Raw genomic sequence first — 21,485 nt, forward strand, 5'->3', positions numbered from 1 at the left:
CATAGACCATTACAATACAATTATTCACAGGGCAAATAACATGCTAGGCTTTATCAAGCGCTTTTGCTATAACTTTCAGGACCCATACACAATTAAAACACTATATATTGCCTATGTGAGGTCAATACTGGAATATTGCAGCATTGTATGGTCTCCATTTTCAATCACGCACGAAGAAAGATTAGAATCAGTACAAAAGCAATTTCTATTATATGCCCTTCGTAAATTAGGTTGGACATCATTTCCTCTTCCATCATATGAAGCACGCTGCATGCTTATAAACATACAAACATTAAAAGAGCGTCGTGAATATGCAATGGTTTCGTTTGTAAACGATATCGTTTCGCAGCGCATTAACTCAGCAGAACTTTTATCAAAATTAAATTTTTATGTACCTACTCGACAACTCAGAAATCGAAATTTATTTGCCGTAACCCATCATCGCACAAATTATGCAAAATTTGGGCCATTAAATCGCATGATGGCGTCTTACAATCAATACTGCGAAACCATTGACTTTTCAATGTCTCGGCATAAACTAAAACAATATTTTAACTCCATACGGAATCATAACTCGTAGGAAGTAAAAATATAATAGCTGACAATATATTTTTTAATATTCTTAAGAAAAACAAATTTGTATATGTATTTGTACTAGTCTACATCGGTTGATGAAATAAATAAATAAATAAATAAATAGATTGGACATGAGGTGAGACATCACACGAATGAAGTCTCGACCCACCTCCAAACCTTTGAACACCTTAGGGATAATTGAATATAACCATCGTTCCAAACTCCCTTCACTCCATTTATTTTGCCAGCTGGTGAGTGACTGTTGACGATAAATGAAGAAAAATTCGTCGTAGGCGATTTGTCGATCGTAAATATCGCCTTCCATAGCGCCCACCTTTGCAAGCGAGTCCGCTTTCTCATTGCCCGGAATCGAGCAATGAGATGGGACCCATGCAAAGGTGATGACAAAAGATCTTAAAGATAAAGCACTTAGAAGCTCTCGTATTTTCATGAGAAAATACGAGGAGTGTTTTACCGGCCTCATGGAGCGAATAGCCTCGACAGAACTGAGACTATCCGTAAAAATAAAATAGTGATCTGGTGCAAGTGAGGCTATAATGTATTGCCGCCAGTTCAGCAACATATACGGAACAAGGAGCATGAAGCATTCGAGAGGCGCTATAAAATTCGTTAAAAATACCAGAACCAGCGGACGCCTCTATTAGTGATCCATCTGTGAAGAACGATCTTGCGGAATCAACTTGGCCAAACTTTGCAGCGAAAATTGACGGAGCAATCATGGAACGATGATGCTCTGGGATTCGGCGAATCTCTTGCTTCATCGATAAATCAAAATGAACAGAATTGTCGAAGTCGGAGAAGCAAACACGATAGCGATTATGCTGCGAAGGGCTGACATCCTGTGTTATGTACACGTAGTACAATGACATAAAACGAGTTTGAGGGTTTAGCTCAAGAAGCTTCTCAAAGTTTGCAATCACCAGTGGGTTCATAATTTCACAACGGGTGAGGAGCCTGAGGGATAATTCTGAAAACCCATCAGAGAGTGGCAACATGCCCGCTAACACTTCGAGACTCATCGTATGAGTCGAGTGCATACATCCTAACGCGATACGAAGACAGCGATACTGGATCCGTTCCGGTTTGATGATGTGCGTTTTAGCCGCCGACTGGAAGCAAAAACTACCGTACTCTAAAACCGATAAAATCGTTGTCCGGTACAACGTTAGAAGATCTTGCGGATGGATCCTTTGTTGGCATTTCCGCTTAAGATACTCAATGTGGGATCTCCAGGTGCATTTTGAATCGAACCAGACCCCAAGATATTTGAAAGACATGGAATGAGTGATCGGCTTACCCAAAAGTTGAAGCTTCGGTTGTGCTGGGATATGCTTCCTAGAAAAAACGACCAACTCAGTTTTCTTCGTGGAGAATTCGATACCTAGCTGGATAGCCCAAGTAGACAAATTGTCTAAGGTATCCTGTAAGGGTCCTTGCAGGTTGGCCTCTCTGCACCCTGTCATAGACACTACTCCGTCATCTGCAAGTTGTCTCAGCGTGCAGTTGTCACTTAGACAATTGTCAATTTCTCTGACGTGGAAATTATACAGAAGGGAGCTTAAACATGAGCCCTGGGGGAGACCCATGTAGCTAAATCGTGAAGCTGTAGAGTTTCCATGAAAAAAGCTCATATGTTTCTCTGACAGCAAATTGTACAAAAAGTTATTTATTAATGGAGAAAGGCCACAAGCGTGGAGTTTGTCTGAAAGGACTTCAACCGATACTGAATCAAAAGCCCCCTTAATATCCAAGAAGACAGAAGCCATTTGCTCTTTTTTAGTTAGCAAAAGCGAAATGAATTTCTGTGGAAAGCAACGCGAGACAGTCGTTCGTTCCCTTGCCCCTACGGAATCCAAATTGAGTATCTGAGAGTAGGTGGTTCGTCTCAACCCATTTGTCCAAGCGAAAAAGGATCATTTTCTCCAACAATTTTCGAATACACGATAACATCGCAATGGGACGATACGAGTTGTGATCTGACGCGGGTTTTCCAGGCTTTTTAATGGCTAGAACTCTCACCCGCCTCCAATCATCCGGAACAATATTAAGCTCCAGGAACTGACCAAACAAGTTCAACATGCGCCTCTTAGCAACGTCTGGGAGGTTCTTCAACAAGTTGAACTTGATTCTATCAGCCCCCGGTGCCGAGTTTCTACACGAAAGGAGCGCGAGTGAGAGTTCCAGCATTGAAAAAGGCTGGCTGATCTCGTCTACCAAATTCGTCGTTTCACGAGGAATCATCTGTGCCGGCACGGAATCTGAACATACTTTTCGCGCGAACTTGAGGATCCAACGATCTGAGTACTCCTCGCTCTCGTTGTTCGAAGAGCGGTTACGCATCCTTCGCGCCGCATTCCAGATTCGTCATCAGACAAAACAGCAAAGGGATTTTTGTCGTTGGTTGATGGCGTGGCTGTTTTTAGCATTGCTGCAAAAGACAGCCTGGAACGCTTCTTAAGAGAGCGTTCTAGTTTCTCCTCGCGTTGTTTGTACGCCGGGCACGACGAGAGACCATGAGGAGTTCCCTTACAGTACACGCATTTTGGTGCAGTGACAGTGCAGGCGCCATCCTCGTGCTTCTCCCCGCATTTGGAACAGCGTGCCTTGCTGCCACAGTGAGAGGCCGTATGTCCCAACTGTTTGCAGTTTTGGCAGTTCATGACCCGAGGAACAAACAAACGCACAGGTAGCCGAAGTTTTCCCAACTCGATGTAGTGAGGAAGGGCTGAACCAGAAAAGGTCACCCGAAACGAGTCTGTGGGGGTAAATCTATTTTTACCCTCGCTGAAAGATACTGAGTTCAGCTTCTGGACTTCTAGTATCTCAACCGTGGGAAGCAAGGGGTTCTTGAAACGGCCAACCGCCTGCTTCGCCAAGATCTCGGTGGTCAGGCTCGCTTCGGTGACCACACCTTCAATCTCCACATTACGAGCTGGGATGTACACTCTATACTCGAGTGTAAAGAACTGGGAGGCAGCAATCTCGTTAGCTTGTTTCAGGTTAGAGACGACAACGCGAAGTTTATTGTACCTCACCTTCGAGACTTCGGTCACGGTCGAGAACCGCTTCGTCAGATCATTAGTAATTTGCATTACATTCAAAGGTTTGTTTTTGGGCTGAAAGTAAACAACCCATGGGCCAGTCGAGTCTTCTGGGTAGGCTCGCGATCGGGGGCTTATCTGTCCCTGTCCATTACCAGACTGAGATGACGAACCAGGGATGGCATCATCTGATTTCTGGGATGACAGACGTTTTCGACCCTTCTTGCTATCGCGTGGCAAAGTGGTGTCATCTTCCGACTAAACGTCCATTTCGTCTTCCAACAAAATGTCCATTTTGCCGTACTAGTGGGAGCGAAAAACGCTCTACCACTGCAACGATAAACAAAATTACTCGGACACAATACACGAAAAAAAAAAATACTAACACAGAAACACAAACTTAAAATTTAGCTGATGGGAAAAAGAAAGAAACAAGAACAAAAACTTATCTGATAATCCTATACTACTACCACCGAGTGTTTACACAGCAGCAGCGGAGCGACGCGCAGCTTGGATGATCTTCGATCCGCGTGTGCGGGCGGTCTTCGTTGGTGTGTGCTTGTATGAGGCTCGGCACTCAGCTGAACACACGATGATGGATGAGCGGTTTAAATGTGGAGGCAGATGCTGACACTCGATGACGATGATCCGTGTGCAGGTATGCGTGACCACGCACCGATGGTGCGCAAAATGATTGGCGAATTGCCAATCGCAAAAACAATTTTCGATGATGCCGAAAACACACTTTCTTCTCAGAAAAAAAACTCGCTTTTTGATAAATTTATCGGGAATTATGCCAGGAATCATTAAGCGAGAAAAAAAACTGATTATTTACGTCAGATAATAGCGAGAAAACTTCCAAATTAACGGAGCGCGAAAAAGGTCGACCGTACTTCTTGCTAGGACGCAGTGGTGTCAGAAAATTTGATATGAATGGGAAAAATCGGCTTGAATCCAAAAGGAAGTTATCATCGATTTAGTGAAAATGCAAAAATTCTAGTTAACTCTTTGTGAATTTTTAGTAAGAAGTATATCTTATTTGGTTAAGTTGTATTATCCTACTGAGATTTTTTCTGACTTCATTTAAGGATTCAGCGCAGATTTTGCATGAGAATTGACCATTAGCGCATTTGATTCTGTTTCCATAAACATACTGTCAGACAGTTTGCACAGTAGTGGATTACCCGGTATTTTGAATCATTTCTTGTATAATTTGCAGTCAGAAAAACAAATGACCTTCAATCTAGGTCAACTGACAACTTCTAGAATAAGCTACTTTGACTTACCCCAAGGTTCATGTTTAAGTCCTTTACTTTATAATTTCTATGTCAAAGATATTGATAACTGCTTAGATAATCGATGCACGCTTAGACAGCCGTGGTTTCCCTGAGAGGTCCACGTGCGGAAATCTTGCAAAGACCAATGCAAAATTTCCTAAAAGCCGGCGCCGGTGGTGTAGTGGTAAGCGTGACTGCTTTCTCACCCCAATGGGTCTGAGTTCAATCCCAGCCGAGGTCGGTGGGATTTTTCTGAGGCATAAAAATCTCTGGTCACGTCTTCCTTCGGAAGGGATGTAAAGCCGTTGGTCCCGGCTCATGTGTGTGTGTTGAATGGGTGCGATATCCTACGCAGGTGTGGAAGCTGCCTTCCTGCACATTCGATTGTCGTCAATGGATGGCAATCGATGTCCGTCGGTGATTGGCACTAGATTGCGGAACAGAGACCGACGTTAAATAAAGGAAAGAAAATTTCCTAAATAATCTGTCTTTCCGGGCAAGGAATTTAGGGTTCGAGTTTTCACCCCAAAAAAACTAAATTGGTAGTGTTTACAAGGAAGCGGTTTCCAGCCCAATTGCGTCAATATGTTTTCTCTAGTTATAGCTTGATTAGACTTTCAGCTATTTCTGTTAGTAACAAGAAACCTTCCTTATTAAATAAAAAAAAATCATTCGATTATAATGAGATGAATTCGATACTTGGGAAACATGAGAGAATAATTGTGCATTTCAGTTAAATGATTGTTGCGTTATGGAATATTAATTTACCGCCAAACATTATAATGCATCATCAACAATTTCCCGTAACCAAAAAAAAAACACCACCATTCGATACAAATGAAATCACCAACAAGTCCCACATGCCCCGAACCGAAATTGACAGCTACACCGGAAGTCCTTTCCCCGTCCTTTCCTTTTGTGCCGTGCCTTCGTTTCCATCATATCATCGCTTGCCGCATCAGAAGCTATTCTGCTGATTGATTCGTTCGGTTACAATTTCGATTATCTTCTCAATCACACCACCACCCAACCGAAGGGGTGGAAGGCGTGAGAAAAAAGAAAAAATATTGAGCTAGGGCTTGGCTCCGTTTCCGAGAAATGATAAATTGCTAAATAATCAACATTTTTTTATGCCAACAGCGTCCCACGCCCAATCAGACCACCTCGCACCCGCTTTTCTGCCACCCACCGATGGAAACATTGGAAAGGGAGGGTGCTGGTGTGATGCTCTAACAGGTGATTGATTTGATTGGATTGGCTTCGTTCGCCGGTGGAAGCTGTCTCGGTTTTGATGTGGGCGTTTTTGTGGGAAAGGGATCACGCTGATATCCTCTTTTATTTTTCTTGCATTCTGTTTTGATATTCAATTGAAGAATGAAGATCATTTCTCGTGAATTGAATTAGCGTACTAACTGGTTGGTAATATAGAGTGAAACGTTTTCGCCATTGTTTGAGGTGTAGGCTGTTGGTAAACAAAAGATGCACTTCGGATGAAATTTAAATACCGGCAAAGCGATTATGGAGATGAGTGCAGCCATTTAAGTTTGATTTGATTACGAAAATGTGCAATTTAACATTCAGCAGCGGAGTTGTAGTTCAGTGATGTGAATATGAGAACTGGAATTGTAATTAAATTTAACGGTAAAACTCGGGATGCACCATTTGAAATATTGATTCAACGTCAGGATTGGCTCTGTACGGGGATTTCACCCGTGCGAACAACATCCTATAAATCTGCTATAAACGCCATCGAGCATAGCTGCATCAAAATCACCTTTCACTTCTCCTGCACTACCGATCATCCGAGCTCCTGTTTATCATCACAACCAACTTCATAAATCAATTTATCGCCCTCTCCGGGTTACTGCGCCAATCATCAAGTGTGTTTAATCACACCGTCATACACATCTCGATAATCGAAATTAGTTGACACAACACAACAACCCTCTTTCCCTCTCATGCACTCATACCTCGCTTTTTTAGTAGCTCAATGCAGAGTTCAAGCGCAGGCAGATGGGCGTAGCCAGGTTTCGAAAAAGGGGTGTAGGAAAATTTGTTTTGACAATGAAGGATTAATTAAATTGTGTATAAACTATTGACTTAATAAAAAACGTGCCTTTAGAGGAATTTTTCTCATTAGTAATGGCCACAATTCTATAATTTCAGAAATTTATCATGACCTAGTATGAAATTTTTTTATCAACTTAACTTTTTCCACTAAAGAGATAGAAGGGCACTTTTATGAGTAAAGTTGTAAAGCTACTCGAAATTTGAAACTTTGTTCAAAATACCAGTTCTCCATTTCTAATAGTTTTTGATATATGGGTCGTGAAATACGGAAATCTAAGAGGCGATCTTGGATTCAAATGTGTAAAAATATAAACAGTACTCCTATAGTCGCGAGATTACAGAAAACTCTTGCGAAAGACCATACGATTGAACTTGGTAATCTTAAATGTCATGATGGAGCTTTTACCAAATCTCCCTCTGAAACTTTAAATTTAATGGTGGAAACACATTTTCCAGGTTCTATATTGTGTGTGGAATCAGATAATTCTGATTCTTTTGGTGAAATATGTTCTATAGAACCCTCGCCAGTGTCTCAGAGAACAAAAAACACCATACCAGATATAGCTGATGAAATTTTTACAATTGCCAGAGTGTAGAATGCTGTGAGATCTTTTCAGCCTTTTAAATCTACGGGTGTGGATGGCATATTCCCGGCACTACTTCAAAACGGTGAAGCAATGCTGATTCCGTCTCTAACTAAGATTTATAAGGCGAGTTTAAGATTAAACTACATTCCATCAAAATGGAGATTGGTAAGAGTTATATAAAAACCGAAAAACGGGAGGCGTGATAAAACGCAGCCAAAAGCATTTAGGCCCATTAGTCTCTCATCAATTTTACTGAAGACTATGGAAAAGGTGTTGAATTACTTTATCAATTCAACTTACATGTTAACGCATCCAATATCTAATTTTCAGTTTGCGTATCAATCTGGAAAATCAACAGTTACTGCTCTCCATACTTTGGTAACTAAAATCGAAAAATCACTTTCAGTTCATGAAATCGAACTTTGTTCTTTCTTGAATATTGAAGGAGCTTTTGACAACGCATCCTATTCTTCTATGGTGGACGCCATGAAGAAAAGGAACTTCGACAGGCACATCGTCAACTGGATTAATACTATGCTTGCAAAAAGATGAGTCACTTCTGGGCTGGGAAGCTCATCTATAACAGTAAAGGCAACGAAAGGCTGTCCTCAAGGAGGAGTCCGCTCACCACTAATGTGGTCTTTAGTTGTAGATGACCTTCTAAGAAGCCTAGATTCGAAAGGTTTCTAAGTTGTGGGCTTTGCGGATGATATACTGGTCGTAGTTAGAGGAAAGTTTGACGCTATTATTTCAGAAGGAATACAACAGGCTCTAATGTTTACCCAATCTTGGTGTATTAAGGAGGACCTAAACATTAATCCGTCAAAAGTAGTAATCGTTCCTTTTAATAGAAAGAGGAAGTTCAGCCTAAAAGAGCTCAAGCTGGATTCCAAGTTGAATTGGAATGCTCAGTGATTCTGTGATCAACAAAGCAACCAGTGCCCTGTGGTTATGCTCCAAAACTGTTGGTAGAAAATGGGGTTTGAAACTAGCAATGACAATGTGGATTTACACATCAGTAATCCGTCCAAAAGTATCTTATGCTTCGTTAGTGTGGTGGCCAAAAACGAAAGAGGCTACCGCACAGAGGAAGCTGGCAAAACTACAACGAGTAGCATGTATTGCTCTAACGGGTGCGATGCGCAGCACCCCATCAAAAGCATTAGATGCAATTCTCAATCTACTGCCCTTGCATGAATACGTGCAACTAGAAGCGGAAAGAAGTGCTCTATAGCTCAAAAAGTCTAAAAAAGTCATGCCTGGTGACCTGGTTGATCACTTAAGCATTTTACAATACTTCCAAAGAGGACCAGTGATGAGTATGAATGGAGACTGAATGAAACCAGAGGAAAATTATGACACTCCCTTCAACGTATGTGAAAACGTTCGGATTGGGAAGTCGGTGGTCCTAGCGTTCATCAAGGCTCAATCATATTTTTCACAGTTGGCTCAAAAATTGGAACACAAACAGGTGCAGGAATCTTTGGCCCTGGGACAAATATTTCAGTAGCGATGGGACATTATCCAACAGTGTTTCAAGCGGAAATCGTGGCCATACTTGAATGTGTAAGTGTTTGCCTAAGGAGAAAATATAGATGTGCAAATATCTGTATTTTTTTCTGACAGTCAAGCAGCACTAAAAGCGCTTCGTGCTTACAAATGTAAATCAAAGATTGTCTGGGAATGTATTATCTTGTTGCGACAGCTGTGCAAACAGAACTCAGTATATTTATATTGGGTTCCTGGACACTGTGGCATTGAAAGGAATGAAAAGGGCAGACGATCTCGCAAAAGTAGGTTCCAATTCACCGTTTATTGGCCCAGAACCATACTGTGGAATATCAAACTGTACGGTAAAAATGGAGCTCAAACGCTGGGAAGAACAAAGGGTGATGGACAACTGGATGGCCGTCACGAAGTGCAACCAGTCGAAAAGATTTACAACTCCAAATGTAACACATGCCAAACAGCTCTTGGAGCTCAATAAACGGGCTCTTAGTATATACACTGGCCTAGTAACTGGGTACTGTCCGAGTAGATATCATTTGAAGAACATTGGTCGGGTTCAGAGCGATATCTGCCGTTTCTGTAGCATAGAACGTGAAACCTGCAGTTCCGGTGCATTACACAGGCGTAGATCTAAATTTCTTCGTAGTGTTAGCTTACAACCTAGTGGAATATGGTCTGCTAATCCTGGAAAGGTAGTTGGTTTTATAAACCATATCATACCTGACTGGGAAAGGACGAGTCCAGGCAATTAGCTGTCCACTCATTAAATGGTGGTCAGCTTGCATGATACGAACAGTAAACAGGGGTACCACAAGAGTTCAAATAATGGACGCAGTGGTTCAACTCCCCACAACAACAACAAAACGTTTTCGATGATTACCCCTTCAAATTCAGTTTTTAATTATAGATATAACTTTTAACTTTTCAAACCAAAAATACTCTAGATAAGAATAAACAAAGTAAAACTTCATATTTTTTCTCAAGACAGAATGTGGTTATAGCCGATTTTAGCTTTATATTACCCTATTTTTGACTGCATAGAGGGAAGAATTTGCCAACTCAGCTACTCTTTTTTTTAAGTTTAGACTTTTTATTACAAATTAGTGAAGCACCAAATCATAAATGAGTGAATAGGGTCACGTTGAATGTTCGTGTGTTTTGCCATTTTCTATACAAAAACAAACCAAACTGCTAATGTTTGAACTGTGGCATGTAGAGTTGAGTAGCAGTTAGCCCAGTTTGGCTTGTTTTTGTATAGAAAATGGCAAAGAACGCGAACATTCAACTCATTTATAAATTGACACTAACCAAACCTTCATTAATTTATATTAAAAATCTAAGCTATTAAAAGAGTAGTTGAGACAGTGTTCCGGTTTGTCTATATAAGGTATAATAAATATAAAAAAGTGCTATAACTTTGCAACAAAAGCACACAGCTATATACTGTTTTCAGCCAAAAATGAAGTTTTACTTTGTTTACATTTGTGTGGTTCACTATTTGCTTTATAATATATTACGTAAAAAAATTAAGATTAAAAACTAAATTTAAAAGGGTAATAATATATCCAAAACTATAACACATAGAAAACTGGTATCTTCAAAAAAGTTTCATCTTTTGAAAATTTACAGGATTTCTTCTTAATGTTCACATAAATTTGATTTAAAATTAGTTTCTTTTAGACAGTTCTTTTCACCATTCATCTAAAATAAATGTTGGAATCTCTCTGTGATTCCCTCGATATTTTCTTTAAATCAATTTGAAATTCTAAGCAGAACACTTCTAACAAAAATCATGGAATTCATCCTAGGATTTACTTCCAATGTGTAAATGATTGTTCCAGTGTTGAAAAAATATCAAAAAAATCGAATCTCAATCCTTCCGATGATCACGCTTGATTTTACTTAACAAATATCAATAAGCAACAAACAGCGGATAATATTACCAGCAGTGATATCGTTGCTTCAAAATTCAAACTAACAAAACTCTTGCTTACCTTACCAATCAGGCTAAGGCCTCTGCTGTCCGAAGAAGTCGTCTCCACTCTACTCGATCCATGGCCACACTTCGCCAGCCTCGTAGTCTGCGAAGGGTCCGCAGGTCGCCTTCTACTTGATCGATCCACCTTGCCCGCTGCACGCCTCTTCTTCTTGTTCCTGTTGGGTCGCTTTCTAGAACCATTTTCACTGGGTCGTCGTGTGGCTTTCTTACGAAGTGCCCACCCCACACCGTAGTCGCCCAATTTTTGCAATGTGGACGATGGATGGTTCTCCCAGCAGCTGGTGCAATTCGTGGTTCATTCGCCTCCTCCACGTTCCGTCATCCATCTGCACTCCACCGTAGATGGTACGCAACACCTTCCGTTCGAAAACACCAAGGGCGCGTTGGTCCTCCACGAGCATAGTCCAGGTCTCGTGGCCGTAGAGGACCACCGGTCTAATCAGCGTCTTGTAGACAGTCAACATCGTGCGGCGGCGAATTTTATTCGACCGGAGCGTCCTCCGGAGTCCAAAGTAGGCACGATTCCCTGCCATAATGCGTCTTTGAATTTCTCTGCTGGTATCATTTTCGGCGGTCACCAGTGAGCCCAAATACACGAACTCATCGACCACCTCGATTTCGTCACCGTCAATCTGAACTCGGGGTGGGAGGCTAACATTGTCTTCCCTAGAACCTCTTGCTTTCATGTATTTTGTCTTTGATGCGTTGATGGCAAGTACAATCCGTCTAGCTTCGGCCTTCAGTCTGATGTCTCAAAGTTCCGTGCCATGATGTCACCTTCGAAGCCAAGAAGCTGGATGGACTTCCTGAAGATCGTGCCACTCGTGTCTATCCCAGCTCTTCTGATCACACCTCCTAACGCGATGTTGAATAGCAGACACGAAAGTCCATCACCTTGCCGTAACCCCCTTCGAGATTCAAAGGGACTCGAGAGTGTCCCCGATATTCGAACAACGCACATCACTCGATCCATCGTTGCCTTGACCAATCGCGTCAGTTTATCCGGAAATCCGTGCTCGTGCATAATCTGCCATAGCTGATCTCGCTCGATTGTGTAGTATGCGGATTTGAAATCGATGAACAAATGATGTGTGGGCACGTTGTCTTCGCGGCATTTCTGCAGAACCCGCCGAATCGCGAAAATTTGGTCCGTGGTAGCGCGGGCACCCATGAATTGCCCCACGAACTCTCTTGCAAATGGTGCCAGACGGTGGCATAGAATTTATGAGAGTACCTTGTAGGCGGCGCTCAGCAGTGTGATCGCGCGGTAGTTGCAGCAATCCAACTTGTCGCCCTTTTTGTAGATTGGGCATACGACACCTTCCATCCACTCATCCGGTAATATCTCCTCCTCCCAAATCCTGGCAATTACCCAGTGCAGCGCTCTAGCCAGTGCTTCACCACCGTATTTTAATAGCTCACTAGGTAGTTGATCTACACCAGTTGCTTTGATGTTCTTCAGCCGACCGATCTCCTCCTCAACTTCTTGAAGTTGTCGTCTTCTGCGCGTGCTCCAAGGTCTGTTGCCGTGCCACCTTCGTTTTCTGCTGCTTCACAGTTGAGGTGCTCGTCATAGTACTGCTTCCACCTCTCACTCACACCTCACACTCGTTCGTGAGAAGGTTACCGTTCAAGTCCTTGCACATATCGGCTTGCGGCCCGTAGCCTTTGCGTGAACTATTTAGCTTCTCGTAGAACTTCCGTGTGTCGTTTACGCAGTACAGTTTTCTCTGCTCCGCGCTTGTCTGTATCGCTCCACATTCAATCTCGTGCGGTGTTGCAGCATTCTTCTCCTCTACTAACAGTATGCATTCGCCGTCAAACCAGTCATTTCTTCGGTCCGGGATTGCAGTACCTAGTGCCGCTGCAGCAGTACTAATTATGGCTGAACGGATATCCCTCCAGCCATCTTCAAGAGAAGCTGTGCCAAGCTGCGCTTCTGTGGATTGTGCAACTTCCAGCTGCTGCGCGTAGTCCTGGGCAATTCCGGCGTCCCGTAGTTGCTTCGTGGCGTTCGACTTCGACGGGTGTTATGCACCGTCGAGAGTTTTGAGCGCATGCATACTGCAACTAGGAAGTGGTCCGAATCTATGTTCGCACTGCAGTACGTGCGGACGTTGAAGACGTTGTCGGAGAAGAATTTCCCGTCGATAGAACGTGATCGATTTGGTTTTCTGTGTGTTGGTCAGGTGATCTACAGGTGGCTTTGCGGATATCCTTGCGGGGGAAAAAGGTACTTCAAACTACCATAACCCAAGAGGCTACAAAGCTCACGCATCGTTGGCCGTTGTCGTTCGATACGGCATGTAGGCTGTTTGGCCCGATTGCCGGTCTATACATTGCCTCCCGTCCTACCTGAGCATTCATGTCGCCGATGACGATTTTGACGTCCCGTTGCGAACAGTCGTCGTACACCTGCTCCAGCTGCGCATAAAACGCTTCTTTCTCGTCGTCGGGTCTCCCTTTGTGTGGGCAGTGCACGTTGATGATACTGTAGTTGAAGAAACGGCCCTTAATCCTAAACTTGCACATCCTCGCGTTGATCGGCTGCCAACCAATCACACGTTGGCGCATCTTACCCAGCACTACAAGCCGGTTCCCAGCTCGTTAGTGGTGCCACAGCTCTGGTAGAAAGTAGCCGCTCGATGTCCGCCTTTCCATACTTTTGTCCCCTCCAGCAAAGTTCCTGCAGTGCTACGACTTCGAAGTTGCGTGGTTGAAGTTCGTCATAGATAAACCTATCGCGCGTTGGTCTGTACCGATTGTTCCGATCGGTATTTCTTTCTTCAGTATTTGCAACTTTATGTTTTTTCAGGGCGGCTTGTTGGGCCTGCCCCAACCCTCTGTCTCGCCGGGGACCATCGTGCACAGCTCTGTTTAGAGTCCCACGCTGGCACTAGGACGATGATCAGCCACTCCTAACATGGAGAACAGACGCCGTTTTGAACCGCACCTCCATGGTGAACAGACGTTCGGGTTTGGTGAAGCATTTCCTCTATCACCGTACTATGGTTACCGCGCCAGTGTTCGCGTCGCACCTCTTCACTTTGCTATTGCCGGACTGGCAACATTGCCCAGGCTACGTCACCCAGCTGTGTCCATGTTTCAGCTGGTAGTCTTTTTTACTTTAGTCATATGACTCGGGGAGGCGTGAAGTAAGAACTTGTGAGGACCAGGGCTAGGTATTCCGCTCCTTCCAGGTTTTCAACTCACCATTTTGTAGCCCAAACTAACAAAACTCACCAGCTACAATTATCACCAAACTGTACACGAAACGAAAATCAATTATTTTATTCATGTGTTTCACTTATATATTTTTGCCAAAACATCAGCCTTATACATTTCATAAGACAAACCACATAGGTCCTGTAAGAATGCATAAAAGGTATGTGTGAACGCTTATACATTTAATTTGTCATATGAGATTCATTAACTTTTTGCAAAGCGTCTGCTTATTAGTTGACTTATACATTTTATGAATAATCAGCAATAGAAATTTGCCAAAAGGTATACGGAGATTTCTATCCGTGTAGTAGGTTTAAGTTTAGAGAGTTTTGCACTCGAAAGCAAACCTGATACTTCCATCACCACTTATTTATTTATTTATTTCGTCAATCAAAGTAGACTACATACAATGTTTACACTGTTTTACTTACATGCTATGCATTATTTCTGGATAAAGTGATGCCAATTTCTTCACAATTTATGTTATACAGGCGCATCATTCGATTTATGGGACCATTTTTTTGCGAAAGTTGTTCTGCATATGTTTGCATAGAATAATTTTCAAGTTCCAAATGGTCTAAAGGATGAGCATGCAGCGTTCTTCATAGGATGGTAATGCAGTCCAATTTAGTCGTCAAATAGCATACAACTGAAATTGCTTTTGGACAGATTCAATGCGTTCTTCGTGTATGGCAGTGTATGAGCTCCCTACTATGTGGCAGTATTCCAGAATAAGTCTTACATATGTAGTGTACAGTAATTTTATAGTGAATAGGTCCTGAAAATTTCCACTGAACCTATTAATGAAGCCCAGTTGTAATGTTCTACAAATGTAAGTTTGGTGTCCAGTATTACACCTAAGTCCCTTACAATTTAGCATTTGTCTAATATTTCGTTTCCAAAATGTATGTTTATGCAAGGAGCTACAATTTGTCTACTAAATGTTATTGCGTTCAATTTTATTACGTTAAGTTGGAGTAGATTATTTCTATGAAGAGCTTCATGTCGTCTGCATGCACAAGTACTTTAATGTTCTTAAGTATGAATGAAATATCGTTTACGTACAAAATAAAAAGAAGTGGACCCAAATGAGATCCCTGGGGGACCTCAGAAGTGACTAGAATTGGTTCTGAAAGTTTATTTTGAAATCGTATTTTCTTACGGTTTGTTAAGTAGGACTGGAGCCCGTTCAAAAGTCCGGCTTCCATTCCTACTTTCTACAGCTTGAAAAGTAATAATGGTTTGTCAAATCTGTCAAATACTTTACTGAAGTCAGTGTAAATAGCTTCTACGTGGTTTCCATTATTCATGGCATGACAAACTCCAGAATATTACAAGATTTTGTTCCAATATCACGCGTGATATTGAGAGCGTATTAGAGCAAAATAATATAATTTTGCAAATGTTTATGCCATCACTTGATTGAACCAAGAATTAATTTATTCTATCGTGATTCTATTTTGAATTCCCATGAATTTTATAAAATTTTATGTAGAATCCTGTAAAAAGTTCTATTCGAATGTTCAAGGTTTGAAATTCTTCTCACACTTTTCTATATTCTTCTCGAAATGCGCTTGGGATTATCCTTAGAATTCTCAAAAAATCCACTCCATATTTTATTGATATTGTACACTCAAAATTCGATTCCATTGGTATTCATTTCAGAATACCCTTAGAGCTCTCATCAGAACTCTCTTGTAATTATTTTTAGAAGAACCTTGGAATTTGCCCTTGCATTATTTGGGAACTAAACCATGGCCCACTTAGAAATGTGATAAACTCTTTTGCTTATTACAGCGCTCCGAGTGGACGTTTTCGGAAGCTTTTTGTCGTTACCTGACCGAGGTTGCAAGTCTCGGCCATTTGTCGCAACAAAGACCATCCGGAAAACAAGCGCACAACCGTGCGCTACAAGACTAGTCAAATGACTAGTCCAATCATGCAGAAGGCGACACACACAAGCCTTTATTTAAATCATCGTATTATTGCTCCACACCGAGGGAGGCGACTCTATCTACGATGCAGGAAATATTGTGTTTTGCTGTGGTTAGCTGCGCGTACGCTGAGTAGATAGAAAGAAGATTTATCAGGATTTTGAAGATTTCCTACAAAAAGATGATGCGCGATGCAAGTAGATGCGAGAAATGAAAGAAGATTTTTCGAAGATTTATTCGCTAGTAGTGAGATTTTTTGAGCATCTAGAATTGAGATTTAGATGTGTCGCCCCCCTCGCTCCACACCAACTTAATTCTTCTCAAATTGAGTATGACGTTACTCAACGCTCAGCTTTCGAGTTTTGATATATTCAATATTTATTGTTATTATGTTAATTGTTATTATTTTTCCATACCCAACACTATCTACAACGTCTATTTGTTGACGACAACAACAATAACAGTAACATTATATTTTTTTCAGTTTATAAAACGCTCTTGTTTTGGAGACAGTAACCATGCAAGAGGAGCATAGAAAAAAAAATCGTGCACAATCACCTGGAAAATGCATCGTGGTCCAAGCTGGCTAAAGTGTTGAATTTTTCTAGGAAAACCGTATGGCGCATGCTCAAAATGAACAGGGTGATGAATCGTAAGCCTCAAAGTAAACGCCAGAGTGGAACTACCATCCGTCAGCTCCATGGAAAGGTCGTGAGGTCCATCAGAAGCAACCCAGGCTACCTCGAATGCTTACAGCATACCGCGCCAGTAGGCAACCAAGTCGATCACTCAAGCAGAATACCGTAGCTAGAACCCATAATCGGAAGCTGTTTGACAACCTGCTGACCAAATCCGATGGGTGCATACTTATGGATGGTAAAACCTATGCAAAAGCCGACTTCCGACAGCTTCCGCACGCAAAATTTTACAAGGCGAAGCCTCGAGGAGGTGTCCCTGGCAGATTCAAATTTGGTGTTGCGGATAAATTTGCACGCAAATATATGATCTGGCAAGAAATTTGCAGCTGCGGCTCGAAGACAAAGGTTTTCGTAACTGCAAAAATGGTGACCTCGGAGGTCTACAAAACCGAATGTCTTCAGAAGCTAATTCTGCCCTTCATCCATGATGGTCCAGTGACCTTTTGGAAAGATCTTGCTAGTTGTCACTACAGCCGGGAAGTACAACAATGGTACAATGACAACGGAGTCCAGTTTGTGAATCTGTATAGTTCCAGATGAAAAATTTACTTTTATGGAATAGCAAAAAAAAACCAATATTTGAGTAAAGGCAGCTGTAATTTTTCATTTACATTGGAAGAAATTTGCACCTGACTGTTTTTATATTTCTTGATAAAAAATATTAAATTAGGCAATCATTTATCAATTTGCTAGGATTAAATTATTTTTGCTTTTCTCGTGTTATTAAAGACTGAATAGTATTTGGTTTGAAAAGTTGCTAAAAATATTGATAACTTGCTATTAAAATTAAAATTTTCCAACTGATTGTTTTCGATAATTGGAAACTTTTAGCAATCTGTCGACGAATATGTTGTAAGATCACAATTAGTACTTTCAGGCACACCATCGAAAACTACGGCAGCAATGACGACAGTCAATGTTATGAAAATTACCTTTATACTTTACGCTATAGGCAGGCTCTATTGAGTTTAAATTTATTACTCTTGAAGTTTCATAATCATATAAGTATAACAATCATATAAACACAAGTTGTATTTGTTTCATGATTTCATTTTTTGAACGGCTTCTGATTTGCTTTCCTGAAACGGTCAACTGTGGAGACACAGTTTATTATGATCCCATTTTTCAGTTGAATATAGACAATAAACTACAAAAACACCTTTATAAACATCAAAATCGAACATTGTATTCTGCCTATTTTGGCCAAGTCTGTTTAAAATCCAAGTCTTGGAGTCTTGAAAATTTCCATAAGTCAAAATGGTCCAATGTGGATCCAACAATTAGGTCTCATGACCAAACAGCCCAATAACGTTAATGACCTTAGAAAAGCTTTATGTTTCTGCAATTTGCTTGAAATCAATTAAGAGACTTAGAAAATTTGAACATAGAGCTTTACAATTTTGCAACAATCTCAAATTAAAAAAAAAATTTGCCGAGATTAGGTGGGAAGGCAGTGGCATCCCCTGGCTAAGCCTATGATCCAAGCACTGACTGCCATGCACGGTTGAGCTGGATGTATTTATTAGTTGACACTCGAGGTGAGAGCACCGCATCCATAAGTTTCGGATAAGTTGATGCTGCTGATGCTGATGCTGATGCTACCGTGCTACCGTTAGCTGTATCGACCGTAATAGACTAGAGCAGAGTAACTTTATCTGATGAACTGATAGATATGGATGAGTATATACATCTGTCCCATATACGAACATCGTATCACGGCAGTTTGTCATACTTCACAAGCACAAGCACAGGTGAAATTTGCTCAATCTAAATTGCAAGTAGCTAGTGTGGTTCTACACCGGTTGTGATTTTAAAAGAAGTATTTTCTGTTAATATCATTGAATCTTTCTTTCATCAATGCACTGAGTGCAAGAGGAAAAACAATAGCCCAATTCAATTCAATTAATTTAAAAGTCATCCCTAATCCTTCGTAAAAAATTTCCATCTCAACAAACCACTCATCCAGCAGAAATAAGAGGGATAATCTTCCCTGTCGATAAAGTTTCCTCATCCATCAGCGCCAGCTCCCTTCCTGCCTCCTGGACTCCACAGCTCAGCACCAGTGTTAGAGCTTCAGTGTGTTACTTGGCTTGATTACAAACCCTGGAATGGATTTAGTAGATGTTTGCTTGCTTGTTGACTGCTTATTAGTTAAATTGTATACATAGGAAGGTTCTCGTAGTCTGAAAGTTGAAGGATTTTTGTATGGTGGTTAGTGCATGTATGCAATATTTTTAAAGGTGATGAAAGTTGTTTCTCTGAACTCCGGCTGGAGTTATCAGTTTCAACGGTCTGCGCAATTGTGGTTTCGGTACGATTTCATTTACAGCACATTAAATAAAAGCGTTGGTTTCAAGTACTGTAAAAAATTCTTTGATTTCATCTTGCAGGGTGAATGGCTCTAACGTTGGCCTATGGCTCTAAAGATTCTGCCCATCGATAAAAATTTCCCATTCTTAATTTTTTCGTAGGACAATGAGCCATATGGACAATACAAATGGATATTTTTTATTGTTATGGAAACATTGTCAAAAATTGCTTTGCTCCAAAATTTATGCACGGCCCCATTCTCCCTGAACTTTTTTGGACTTCCCTGAGCGTTTGAATCTTTCCTGATTTTTTCTAAATTTTCTGATATTCCGCAAATGATCAAAAGTGTGATAATTTATTAGCTAGAGAAAGGTCTGAAGATAGTAGATTGTTAGTTCCGTTAAGCTGGGTTTAAACAGGGCAAGTCAATTGATCAAGTCAGTTGAATTCAACTGACTTGAACGCAAATTGAACGTGTAAACCATGCCATTCAATTGACTTGATCAACTCACTTGAATTGAAAAAAGTTGAACCAGGTTCAACTTTTCAAGCCAATTGAATTCAACTGAATTGATCAATTGACTTGCCCTGTCTAAACCCAGCTTTAGAGTGCGTCAGTATGAAAATTGAATAGAAGTTTAAAATACGCGAAGGACCATTAATGCGATAGTACTAGTCAAACGCACACTTCTTTTCCTAACTCATACATTAATGGATAAGCAGACTTGAAGTAGTTTTTTTTTTCAAATTTACAGACAAAAAAGTGCGCGTTTGACTTCCTCATATACTGTCTACGGCTGTGGGATAGTTCTAGCGACATTTCATCTCTACCTAATGGCCCTTCGCTCATTTTCAACTTCTATGGAGTTTTCATACTGCCGTACTCTAACGGAACTATCAATCTACCCTCTTCAGACCTTTCTCTAAAGCTTGAGTCATTTAATATCTGGACACACTGTTTATTTTCCTGCAGTGTTCCTAGCGGTCAGATCTGGAATGTTTTGACAGCAGTTTGCTTTGAAATGTTTCCTCTTTCAGTGCTGAAAACTTCGTCACGATTGATGAATTTACGTGACGGTCGACCAGCAGATGGAAATGATGTGAAACATGATAATGACGTTCTGCTACCAGTCAAATCGTATGGAATATTTTTTAGTACATCATCAGTTTTGTAATTGCAAATCTGAAAACTAGACGTCGCATGGCCTAAATCTATGGGCTACCGTTTTTGTCAATCTATCATGATATTTGAAAAATTGATTCCGATGCCAGTTACTTTCAGGGAATTAACCAAATATAAAATTATATTCCTTAGGTTATTTTACAATTAATGGAAATTTGAGACCAACGTTTCCCCCAATATTTCACTTCCTTCAATCAAATATCTTCTTCGACTTTAGCTTCAGCCACTCTTTTTCCAAACTCTCCACTCGTTTCCTACTTCCTCGCCTATGCAAATCGCACATACGCACATACACACCCACACAGGGGACGCCCCCACTTCCCCCCCATTTGGCCTGCGTGTCGTACCCGCCCTAGATGTGTATCAATGTTTGTTGTTTGTTGTTGTTTTTTGAAACATTCGGGTTCAGACCCTAATGGTACAGGTGGCGAGACGCGGCGCATCGGTTCTGAAACGGCGAAAGTCCCGAAACCGGATGGAAGCACCTGGAATGAAGAACGCCTCAGCGACGGCAGCGTTGACTTCCGCCAATGCCGGCTCCGGTACGGTTGGGCCACCGTCGGCTACGACCGCTGCAACGGTGGGAACTCCGGGACCAGGTTCTAGTGCGGGACCAGCAGCAGCAGCGCTGATAGGAAGCGAGAATACTCTCAATACGCCGGTCACACCGGCGGCCGATTCGAACCTGTCCAAAAGTGAATCGGATGGGGACGTTGTCTTCTACATGGAGGAACCACGGGCGGCGGGTAAGTGGACCTTTTTATCCCTCTGTAGGTATTTATTGAACATTCCTAAATGATTGCTTTGAAAATGCGAAAGGTATTGATCTGTGAACAACAACCAAGGGCGGAATTCCTGTACCGAAGAAAATGATCCGCTTTTCTTCGTGTGATAAATCGCATTTTTTTTTTGGTAAAGAAGACGGCAAAAGGCAAACGACAACGTTTCTCCATCAGAATAAATTTCCCAAAGCATAGCATGTATACAATATTCAGGCATTCCAACTCTCGTTCAAATATTCGGAAAACAATTTGACTGGTAGGTACCTACACTAC

At 41.4% G+C, this 21,485-nt stretch overlaps 2 protein-coding genes across 3 annotated transcripts in view; both read left to right on the forward strand.

Moving 5' to 3' along the window:
- LOC135703833 (potassium voltage-gated channel subfamily KQT member 1-like) overlaps nucleotides 1-21,485 on the forward strand; it is a 745,326-nt gene that overhangs the window by 684,329 nt on the left and 39,512 nt on the right. For both annotated transcript variants that reach the window (XM_065225170.1, XM_065225162.1), the window contains one exon: nucleotides 20,840-21,176. In XM_065225170.1, the coding sequence (XP_065081242.1) occupies nucleotides 20,840-21,176 (337 nt within the window). The remainder of the gene's footprint in view (nucleotides 1-20,839; nucleotides 21,177-21,485) is intronic.
- The window catches only part of LOC135703351 (uncharacterized), a 416,348-nt gene that overhangs the window by 145,573 nt on the left and 249,290 nt on the right, over nucleotides 1-21,485 (forward strand). The window lies entirely within an intron of this gene.

The sequence above is a fragment of the Ochlerotatus camptorhynchus genome, unplaced genomic scaffold (genome assembly GCF_037179485.1).
Source record: "Ochlerotatus camptorhynchus isolate MF236.1 unplaced genomic scaffold, CSIRO-AGI_Acam_v1.1 ptg000021l, whole genome shotgun sequence".
Classification (NCBI taxonomy): Eukaryota; Metazoa; Arthropoda; class Insecta; order Diptera; family Culicidae; genus Ochlerotatus; species Ochlerotatus camptorhynchus.